The following is a 12329-nucleotide window of genomic DNA, read 5'->3' as shown; positions in this document are numbered from 1 at the left end:
CAAAAGTCATGTGATTGTCACGTGATATATATACCAAAAGATAACAGGTTATTGCCCTTTGCACTATAGATATGTTTTAATTTTCGGTCTGTCTTATTGAAAGTTTTTTAAGATATCGTTATAAACTTAATATATTAAGATATATCTTTCAAAAGTTGTACTGTTAGAACGATATAAAATTGTATTTTTATAGAGTCTAATTGTCTATAGCGTTCTAGTGTTTGAACATGATGCAGTCACGCTAGTATCCGCCTTCGGCCCACGCACAGGGGCATGTCTAGTTTTATATTACAAAAAATAGTCGGAAATACCTGTCAATATATATAGGTATTTCCGACTATTTTTTATAATATAAAACTAGACATGCCCCTGTGGCCCACGTTTGCCGAAGGGTTCATTGTGGTTTCTCCAGTTACTAAAACATTATTCTTATTGTATTATATTGTATTTCCAGTACTTCTTATATATATTATGTGATTGTATTTGTGATTTTTTGTGTTTTGATAAAGGGGCCGATTGCCTCGAAAATTTAACAAACCTTATTGTTTACACTGTTTGAATTACTTCTTTGCCCCATATATATATATATATATATACACTTTTAATTAAATAAATGATTAAAAAAAGAAGTGCAAACTTGATATAGTGTTAAAAGCATGTGACTTCTAGTATTTTACAATAATACGCGACAGTGCACATAAGGATTTTTTAAATTAATTTGAAATATGATATATACAAGACCTTAAGGAACACACGACAGAAATAAATCCTTAATTGATAGTTTGGTTATAGGCCTAGTATTTGATAATAAAACTTCCAAATGATTGTTTCCTCTTAATTATTTCATTGGTTGAGAAATAACAAACGGATACGGAGTATAAAACCTTATATAAATACGATGAGCAGCGTAATGGAAACGCGAATTAAACATCATCTCCCATAGCGACATTTCAGCTGTGTCATGTCCAGGACTAAACTGACCTTTGTAAACCCGGATCTACTGTCTGGTAAAGTTAACAAATGAACCGTTATTATATACATGTATAGTATACATATCTATTCTATCATTTCATCACATTTCCTACCTTAACCGAGATTTTGTAAAGTCATACATTCGTGTCTCCTATACTCAGGGGAAAATATGGTGTCTGATTACGGTCATTTTTCGCCCTTTTTTAAAATAAGTAAAACAACGAGGTTTTTTGCATATTTTTCTGAAAACGCGCCATTCTTGATCGCTAATTAGCGGGTTAATGTTTGTTTATTTCGGGTCGAAATAGTGCCGTTTAAGATAGTCAATGGCTAGTTTTCGTTGTCAGTTACAGTGGCGTAGGAAGTCGTCAAAAAGTGGGGGGGCAAAATTTTTTTTAATCTTAAATTTTACGCACTAAACAAATCGTATGCCATCTCCGCAAAATTAGGCAATAATTATCATTTCAACATCCCATGATAATTTAGATAATTTATGTAGTACAAAATAAGTTATTTACGCAAATCATGAATCACCAGGCCCGGCCAGGATTTTCGAAAGAGCAGGTGGTCCAGTAATTTAGTAATAATGCGAGCGCCGTAGGCGCGAGCCGATTTTTTTTCCCTTTTTTTTTTTTTTTTTACGAGGGGTCTGAGGGGCCGCCCAGCAGGGTCCAGGGCAGCGCCCTTATATGGGGTTCAAGGGGGTCTAAGCCCTCCGCGGAAAATGAATATAGCACATTTCCAATAATTCGGAATCAGGCGCGGATCCAGGTGTTTTCGAAATGGGGGTCCAGTAATGAAGTGGTCATGCGAGCGCCGTAGGCGCGAGCCGATTTTTTTCCCCTTTTTGCGAGAGGTCTGGGGGCCGCCCAGCGGGTCCCAGGGTGGCGAGGGCCCCCTGTGGATCTGCAATCGAAAGGGGGGGGGGGGGCAGTAATTTAGTGATAAAGCGAGCGCCGTAGGCGCGAGCCGAATTTTTTTTTGTATTTCCTCGTACCTGTCGGTAATTAGTATCACTCTATTCACGTTAAAACCGCGCATTTTTATTCATGTTGTGTTTCTGTCTTGTTCTCATTATGAACTCAATTAACTTCAACAATTATCATCAACTTATTGAATCTATGTGATGAAGTTAAGCAAAATTTCGTATTAAGATATAAATATTGACTTACCAGGCTATTGCAGACGACCGACACACAGGTCTGAGGATTGATATACTAGTATAAAGGTCGGAATGTTCCGGATGTACAAGATACAGTTTTTATCGTTGCCTTCAAGAAAACATTATCGGTTCGAAAATATACAGATATTTATCGAAATGAATATATAAATTCGTGTTTTTTCCCCTTTTTTAGATTTTGGATTTCAAAAAGTGTGGGGGGGGGGGGGGGGGCAAAAAGATATGTTTGCCCCCCCCACTGAAAAAAGTGGGGGGGGGGGGGGGCAATTGCCCCCCCTGCCCCCCCGCTTCCTACGCCACTGAGTTATATATGCAAATATGTATATATATATAACTTAGCAACATATGTATATAAATATAGGCCTTTTTCTATGGGGCTAATTATGACCTTTATTTTGTCCCGGTCAAAACTGAAAGTCCTTCGTTCGAAGAAACATATATTATTCTCCCAACCGAGAGGTTATAGATTTAAGTTTGCCTTAGCAGAACTTTGTCTAATTTAATACCTTCTATACTATACACGTCTCTGATTTAACACGTATATTACACATTGATTCGAGACATTATGATACAAGTATACACATGCACAGACCTTCCACCAAAGTACCATTATATTTCTCCTCTAGAAGCAGACAAGGTCAGATCCTCCATGCGAGAATAAGAATGGAATGTAGCTCCCTAAATAGCCACCTTTACTCGAAAGGAATTGTAGATAGTACTCTCTGTTCAATCTTTTGCGATGCCCACTATACGTAAATCTCCGCACGCCATACTTCAATCAGATCAATCAGTATCACTTAACTGAAAGGTTGTTACTATTTGGAGACGAAAACCTCTCTTTCGAAGAAAATAAGGAATCGTTTACATGTATCCAAAAGTTTATAATTGATACTAAACGCTTTTGATTTCTTACATAATATGTTCGTTACTTTCATCACTTTGGAAATTACTACCTCAGAGAAAATTATAATCATGAAAGATTTGATGTAGTTAAATTAAGCTGGCAAGCCCACTGCACTTTCACCTATCCCCTCCTCCCTGCACCCCCCCCCCCCCCCCCCCCCTTCTAGTTAAAAATATTTAGGTTTATATATGATCACATCTTCTTTTTTTCTTTTCTCTCTCTCTTTCTCAGATTTCGTTAATTCCAATTGAAGGAAGTGGACTAGTATAAGCTTTCAAGCTTGTTTCCATATCCTGTTTCTGTTTGTTGTTGTTACAAAAATGTTGTCATATACTCTATCAAAAGACACGAAATAAAGTTTACATCAAGTATACACATGATCTCCCCGTCCAATTACATCAGTCCAATACAGTCACGCTACTGTAGCCAAAACCAAAACTGACGTATACAGTCACGCTACTGTAGCCAAAACCAAAACTGACGTATACAGTCACGCTACTGTAGCCAAAACCAAAACTGACGTATACAGTCACGCTACTGTAGCCAAAACCAAAACTGACGTATACAGTCACGCTACTGTAGCCAAAACCAAAACTGAGGTATACAGTCACGCTACTGTAGCCAAAACCAAAACTGAGGTATACAGTCACGCTACTGTAGCCAAAACCAAAACTGAGGTATACAGTCACGCTACTGTAGCCAAAACCAAAACTGACGTATACAGTCACGCTACTGTAGCCAAAACCAAAACTGAGGTATACAGTCACGCTACTGTAGCCAAAACCAAAACTGACGTATGCAAGGGGAGGGGGGAGGGGGGCACGGATATGACAATACAAGTACATATGTAACATAGGTAATCACACAATACATGTGTTCATTATTCATTTCAATGCCTCCGCTAGGGTCGAACCCGGGATATCTCTCTTACTAAAATTACTTATACCAGAGACCTATATACTAGTATATAGGTCTCTGCTTATACCCACCATCATGTAACTAAATATGTTCGCCATCTTGGATCCAAGTGGTCCGTTTCAGGAAAAGAACCACTTGAACCGGTTCGGTTCTGCTGGTATTCGTTCCATTACGAGTACAGCATTTTCGTACCAGTACAACTGGTACGACCCCGATAAAGAAAAACACGACAACTTGGTGTCAGTTTTGTGGCAATTTTATAGTCTAATTTCACAGATATTCCATTTCACAGGAACATGCCTCCGATTCATCATATAATCGATCAGTCATATTTCTATTACGCCCTTTTATTGCTCAGCTTTAAGCCGGGATCTACAAGTTTCATTTTATAGTTAAATTGTTTAGGGACAAAACACTAACTCGACCATAGCGGATCCCAAGCCTAGACAAGGGGAGGTAATCGTCAGTCGCCCCAACAGTCAACACCCCGAGTTAACGAACCAACTGATAGTCACGACTAAATGTTAAGTTTACCTAAAGCAAGACCTTAACCCATTCAACTCAACGGGACAGAATACACAGCAGTTATCGAAGTGGTAAACACTCCATAATGCATTCTAAGTGTGAGACAGTTTTAAGGCAGATTTGGGGAACGCATATTCCGAATTTACTCGCCTCTAACAAATCATGCAATAGGGGCGGCAGGTATGCCGAAGCATCCATTTTTTCACGAAAAATGAAAAATGAGTAAAGAATGTTTCTACCGCAATAGATGGGCGATATTCAACTCCCAAGGCATGAAATAATCATTACAACTGTTGAATAACATTCAGTTTATACCACACGTGGAATAACCCTAAATGCGTTTTGAATGGTTGACACGGTGACCTTTGACCCGAACTGCAATTGTTATTAATGTCATCAATAATCGAATGACGTCACAACACCGGGTCCCGGCCGTCAAATGTATACCTGTATTTTGCATACGCGAAATTAGACTTGGTCACGTTTCCATTTGATTCAAGCCGATATTATTGTGGTAGAAACAGGTCACACGACCAATGAATTTTGGATATGGAATTTATTTCACACGAGTAAGTTAATTTCTAAAAGCTCGTGTCTTTTGTAACTTTCACAAAATAACTTACTCGTGTGAAGTAAATTCCATATCCAATATTGTAATCCATATAATGTTCGCCCATCTACGCCACTGATTTCTTACGCCCTATACCTCCATGGACTGCTGGGATAACACGTACGACATTAACACCGGATGCGATATATATATATATATATATAATAGAATAAAAAGTCAAACACAGATCTGCTGTAGACCTCCATATAACTTTCGCGGCTACTGAAGAGCGGCACGATGTAGCCGCAAAAGTACTAGGGAGACAACAGATCTGAGTTTGACTTTTTATTCTATTATTATCTATCTCACATGGACACTTTGACTTTATTCTTTATTTATATATATATGTGTGTATTTTCCAGAGACGTTTGTGATCTATAGACGTTCTGCATGGTATTTTCCTAATATTAGGGTTATACAATATCCGTTTGTATTTATTACCATTATAGAAAACACAGGAAATTTGCATAATCTTTAACCCTGTAGGTATATACTTGTGAGTATTTCTGCATTTTATTGTGCATGCATATGCATAACCAGAATTATATTGGAAAACATCATGTGGAAAATATTTTGTGAATGTGAAGAGCGGTGAAACAATGAGGCTCATAAGTCAACTGTACTGTAATCAAATATCTGCATTCTATTTCATGCCCGAAAAACACAAATGTATGCGCATATGTTATTTGGCCAAGAATGAGGAAGTTCGTTCCGCATTATTGCGTAACGAAATCTGCCGAGGCCGAATGAGGTTAGCCATTGTTGACCTGTCACCCAGGAAGTTCAAGTGTTACGAGAGATATGATGTTATTAGGACGACTAGATCCGGTTCGGTTTTTCTGTCACCCTCTGTACAGATTAATATGGCTCTAACAGCGAATATTTTTGCTTATTGCTTGTACCATCATAAAGTATGACCATGCATGTTGTTAGCCCGAGTTTCCTCTGGCCCTGACACCAACACCAGACATGGTGTCATGGCCAGAGGAAACTCGGACTAGCATGTAGTTAGCCTTCCATTACTACATGATAAACAACAAAAACACGATAACTGTATTTCACAACGACATATAGGCACTGATTGTTATGTTTATTAAAAACATCATGATTATCAAAATCACAAACACACACATTTCGCACACATCATACTAGCCCGAGTTTCCTCTGACCCTGACACCAAGTCTGCACCAGACATGGTGTCAGGGCTAGAGGAAACTCGGGCTAACATCATACAAATTCCTCACCAAACCAATTTATCTCATTAAAAAAATCAAGTGTGCTCGCTGTTACCCGTGTCGCCTGAATGACACGTTTACATATTAACACATTTCACGTGCAAATGCCGGTACATCCTATTTCACCGTCGATCAGGCAGTTGAAATAATATTTTCTTCTTCTTCAATAGTGAAAATGGTAAAACCGAAATATATAAAAATGTGTTTGCTGTTTTAAAACACTATTTACCTCGGCTGCCATATGAACAAAATATATACACAAGAACGCCAAATGGACTCACGTGGATTCGAGTAACGAGTCCGCGCAGTATTTGAATACCATTGGAACTCGAATCATAGTTTTAGAAAAAAAAGCTGAATCAACACACATACAAAAATCACGCCTTTTTTAATGTCACATGACCACCTGGTTGTAGGCATATGGTAGCAACTGCCTCTTAGCATTGTGTCAATGGGGACATGTTTGAAATATACACTGCCACTATTTTTTTTTAACTTGAAACGTTATATTCCGCCCTAAGTCGTCCTTTGTTCAGCATATATGTACCCGGTAGTTAGTGACAGATCGTGACCGAGCAGTGAATTAACGATGTACTTTATCGCCCACGACTTGGGTCTTATTTCATCTCATTTATGCTTCAACACAGAAAAAAAGATACAAATATTGGCATGTGCGTCACTCAAGAAAAGAATAAAATGGAGTTTGAATGTAAACAAAAGAAAAGATACCATAAAACATCTCATATTGTAAACTTAATAAAAAATCGTAACCGGATAACCATGCAGGTTTTCAGGCACAAGTTTGGCCTTGCCTATGTATTTAAGATCTACGTCGGTGGAGCACTCTTGCCGAATAAAAGATAGAAGAATATTTTAGATGTTTAGTATTGACCAGGGAGGCGAGAATGCAAGAAACTAAAAGGCCATCACCAAGAGGATAAGTGGCTACTTAGCACGTGCTGTATTGGGCTGTAGACACTCAACATATGAATATATTTACGAGGATATATTTATCCTGTACACCGGTTGACCTAATACAGCTCAACCGTGTATTGTCGTCATAATGCCAAGTGATCAATTATCGTACGACCTTGGTGTGATGTAATAAATAGTTCATTTTACATTTCACTATTTCTTGTATCTTGTTGTGCCGTAGATTTATAAAATGGTATACATAGAGGTTACACAACGAGTGGTTGTTGGATATGGACTTTATTTCACACGAGTAAGTTATTTTTTAAAAGTTACAAAAGACACGAATAACACAGGGTATTGTGGTAGAAAATAAAATATCGAGTCAGCCCCTTAGCGCTGACCTGAGGGAGGGCAAAATAATTGTACAAACATGGTTACATTGCCCCCATCGCAGGATTGGCAAGAAAAGTTTTGGATAGTACAATTGTGAAATTTTCTTTTCCCTTGACAATGCATCAGTCTTAAAGGGACATCACGGTAAAAACGTTGTAATTTTCAATGAATGTACGTGTTTTGTTCCTTTCCAGTTATGTTTCTGTGCTGTCCCAATGTTCACAGTCGATCCGCATGTCCAGCTTGACCACTTGATTTAGTTGGGAATCCCCCTCTAAATTTAGCGCGGAAATTATTTTTAAATCATCACGTAACTGTTTTGAAATCGAGGCAACACAAACACACGATAGTTTACAAGGCGAATTGGATTAGTTGGACAACGATATTATACAGTGGTTTAAATGTTAAATAACACGTTCTGTATATATTCCGGCACTTATATTTATGTGTAAATAAGTGTAAACACCGTACATATAGTATAGTGACAGTAGCGATGTACTGGTACAGACTGTATAAATATTACCGAGTTGGTGTAAATATTACCGAGATTGTCATGACCTACTATCCAGCAATCAAGCAGAATACGAGCAGCGTCCGTATTACTGCTGTTTTCATGTTTGAACTGTATTGTACTGCTTCCCCAGTTTAATTCTAGGATTGTGTTTGACCCATTTTCCAATTATTCTCTTCATTGCGGAAGCTGTTATCGTTGTCAACCGCAGTCGATTCACATTGGAAGCCATTTTTGTTTTCAGGTGTTTTAGTGTGTTGTGCGCATGCGTGTTATCGTATAATAACGTATATGTCACAAAATTTGCATATTCAGACTATTGATCAACGAATTGTGATAACCTTTTTATAATTAATAATTGATGTTTTTTATATACATATATCATCAAATTCGAATGGTTATTGTTCATAAGGATATTTTTTTTAAAGATATACCCAATAATATGAAAAAATGCAAAATAAAAATTGGTTTACCGTGATGTCCCTTTAACTTATTTTCTAATATCTCCCTTGACAATGTCTCACCTTTGACCTTTTAATCGAGCCTTTTGGCTGAGCGTTCTCCTTCCTAATGTCTCTCATGACACTGTCTTAGCTTTGCCCTTTTGTTGAATGTTCTCATTTTTATATCTCCTTTGACACTGTCTCAGCTTTGACCTTTTGGTTGAGCGTTCTCCTTTCTGATGTCTCTCATGACACTGTCTCAGTTTTGACCTTTTGGTTGGGCGTTCTCCTTTCTGATGTCTCTCATGATACTGTCTCAGGTTTGACCTTTTGGTTGAGTGTTCTCATTTGTATGTCTCCTTTGATACTGTCTTAGCTTTGACTTTTAGGTTGAGTGTTCTCCTTTCTGATATCTCCTTTGACACTGTCTCAGCTTTGACCTTTTGGTTGAGTGTTCTCATTTTTATGTCTCCTTTGACACTGTCTCAGCTTTGACCTTTTGGTTGGGCGTTCTCCTTTCTGATGTCTCTCATGACACTGTCTCAGCTTTGACCTTTTGGTTGAGTGTTCTCCTTTCTGATGTCTCCTTTGATACTGTCTCGGCTTTGACCTTTTGGTTGAGTATTCTCCTTTCTGATGTCTCCCTTGACACTGTCTCAGTTTTGACCTTTTGGTTGAGTGTTCTCCTTTCTGATGTCTCTCATGACACTGTCTTAGCTTTGACCTTTTGGTTGAGTGTTCTCCTGTCTGATGTCTCCTTTGACACTTTCTCAGTTTTGACCTTTTGGTTGAATGTTCTCCTTTCTGATGTCCCCTTTGACACTTTCTCAGCTTTGACCTTTTGGTTGAGTGTTCTTCTTTCTGATGTCTCCCTTGACACTGTCTCAGCTTTGACCTTTTGGTTGAGTATTCTCCTTTCTGATGTCTCCCTTGACACTGTCTCAGCTTTGACTTTTTGGTTGGGCGTTCTCCTTTCTGATGTCTCCCTTGACACTGTCTCAGCTTTGACCTTTTGGTTGGGCGTTCTCCTTTCTGATGTCTCCCTTGACACTGTCTCAGCTTTGACCTTTTGCTTGGGCGTTCACCTTTCTGATGTCTCCTTTGACACTGTCTCAGCTTTGACCTTTTGGTTGAGTGTTCTCCTTTCTGATGTCTCCTTTGACACTTTCTCAGCTTTGACCTTTTGGTTGGGCGTTCTCCTTTCTGATGTCTCTCTTGACACTGTCTCAGTTTTGACCTTTTGGTTGAGCGTTCTCCTTTCTGATGTCTCTCATGATACTGTCTCAGGTTTGAGCTTTTGGTTGAGTGTTCTCATTTGTATGTCTCCTTTGATACTGTCTTATCTTTGACTTTTAGGTTGAGTGTTCTCCTTTCTGATGTCTCCTTTGAAACTGTCTCAGCTTTGACTTTTAGGTTGAGCGTTCTCCTTCCTGATGTCTCTCATAACACTGTCTCAGTTTTGACCTTTTGGTTGAATGTTCTCCTTTCTGATGTCTCCTTTGACACTGTCTCAGGTTTGACCTTTTGGTTGAATGTTCTCCTTTCTGATGTCTCCTTTGACACTGTCTCAGGTTTGACCTTTTCGTTGAGTGTTCTCCTTTCTGATGTCTCCTTTGACACTTTTTCAGCTTTGACCTTTTGGTTGAGTGTTCCCCTTTCTGATGTCTCCTTTGACACTGTCTCAGCTTTGACCTTTTGGTTGAATGTTCTCCTTTCTGATGTCTCCTTTGACACTGTCTCAGCTTTGACCTTTTGGTTGAGTATTCTCCTTTCTGATGTCTCTCATGATACTGTCTCAGGTTTGACCTTTTGGTTGAGTGTTCTCATTTGTATGTCTCCTTTGATACTGTCTTAGCTTTGACTTTTAGGTTGAGTGTTCTCCTTTCTGATGTCTCCTTTGACACTGTCTCAGCTTTGACCTTTTGGTTGAGTGTTCTCATTTTTATGTCTCCTTTGAAACTGTCTCAGGTTTGACCTTTTGGTTGAGTGTTCTCCTTTCTGATGTCTCTTTTGACACTGTCTCAGCTTTGACTTTTAGGTTGAGTGTTCTCCTTTCTGATGTCTCTTTTGACACTGTCTCAGCTTTGACCTTTTGGTTGAGTGTTCTCCTTTCTGATGTCTCCTTTGATACTGTCTCGGCTTTGACCTTTTGGTTGAGTGTTCTCCTTTCTGATGTCTCCTTTGATACTGTCTCGGCTTTGACCTTTTGGTTGAGCGTTCTCCTTTTTAATGAGGCATACCGGTCTTTGTTGTTATCATTTATGAAATGAATTTGTAAACATTTGGTTTCTTTGTCTCTATTCGTTAACAATGTGGTATACTTTGTCCCAATTCTTTAACACTGGCATATTTTGCCTTTATTTGTTAACACTGTGGTATATATTTTGCCTCTATTTGTTAACACTGTCGTATATTTCGCCTCTATAAGTTAACACTGTGGTATGTATGTGGTATATATGTGGTATATTTTGCCTCTATTAGTTAACACTGTGGTATATTTGTGGTATATTTTGCCTCTATTTGTTAACACTGTGGTATAGTTTGCCTCTATCAGTTAACACTGTGGGATGTTTGTGGTATATTTTGCCTCTATTAGTTAATACTGTGGTATATTTTGTCCCTTTTTGTTGACACTGTGGTATATTTTGCCTCTATTAGTTATCACTGTGGTATGTTTGTGGTATATTTTGCCTCTATTAGTTAACACTGTGATATATTTGTGGTATATTTTGCCTCTATTAGTTAACACTATGGTATATTTGTGATATATTTGGCTCTGTTAGTTAACAGTGTGTTATGTTTGTGGTATATTTTGCCTCTATTTGTTAACACTGTGGTATAGTTTGCCTCTATCAGTTAACACTGTGGTATGTTTGTGGTATAGTTTGCCTCTATTCGTTAACACTGTGGTATGTTTGTGGTATATTTTGCCTCTATTTGTTAACACTGTGGTATATTTTGCCTCTATTTGTTAACACTGTGGTATAGTTTGCCTCTATCAGTTAACACTGTGGTATGTTTGTGGTATAGTTTGCCTCTATTCGTTAACACTGGTATGTTTGTGGTATATTTTGCCTCTATTTGTTAATACTGTGGTATATTTTGCCTCTATTTGTTAACACTGTGGTATAGTGTGCCTCTATTAGTTAACACTGTGGTATGTTTGTGGTATAGTTTGCCTCTATTCGTTAACACTGTGGTATGTTTGTGGTATATTTTGCCTCTATTTGTTAACACTTTGGTATATTTTGCCTCTATTAGTTAACACTGTGGAATGTTTGTGGTATAGTTTGCCTCTATTCGTTAACACTGTGGTATGTTTGTTGTATATTTTGCCTCTATTTGTTAACAATGTGGTATATTTTGCCTCTATTTGTTACCACTGTGGTATGTCTTGTCTCTATTCGTTGACACTGTGGTATGTTTGTGGTATATTTCGCCTCTATAAGTGAACACTGTGGTATGTATGTGGTATATTTTGCCTCTATTAGTTAACACTATGGTATATTTGTGATATATTTTGCCTTTATTAGTTAACACTGTGGTATATTTGTAATATATTTTGCCTCTTTTATTTAATAATGTGGTATATTTTGTCCCTATTAGTTAGCACTGTGATATTTTGTCCCTATTAGTTAACACTGTGGTATGTTTGTGATACATTTTACCTCTGTTAGTTAACACTGTGGTATAGTTTGCCTCTATTAGTTAACACTGTGGTAT

General features: G+C 38.0%; 1 protein-coding gene across 1 annotated transcript; it reads right to left on the bottom strand.

Moving 5' to 3' along the window:
* Window positions 1-9035: 9035 nt before the first annotated feature.
* On the bottom strand, window positions 9036-10546 carry LOC117316239 (axoneme-associated protein mst101(2)-like). The gene is made up of 3 exons (XM_033870777.1): window positions 10454-10546; window positions 10071-10355; window positions 9036-9884 (listed from the first exon to the last, which is right to left on the bottom strand). Exons 1-3 carry the CDS (start codon window positions 10544-10546, stop codon window positions 9036-9038), a joined length of 1227 nt encoding a protein of 408 aa, XP_033726668.1.
* Window positions 10547-12329: the final 1783 nt, after the last annotated feature.

The sequence above is a fragment of the Pecten maximus genome, chromosome 18 (genome assembly GCF_902652985.1).
Source record: "Pecten maximus chromosome 18, xPecMax1.1, whole genome shotgun sequence".
In the NCBI taxonomy this organism is placed as follows: domain Eukaryota; kingdom Metazoa; phylum Mollusca; class Bivalvia; order Pectinida; family Pectinidae; genus Pecten; species Pecten maximus.
Note: the sequence above shows the minus strand (reverse complement) of the source record. Positions and strands in the feature narration are given on the sequence as shown.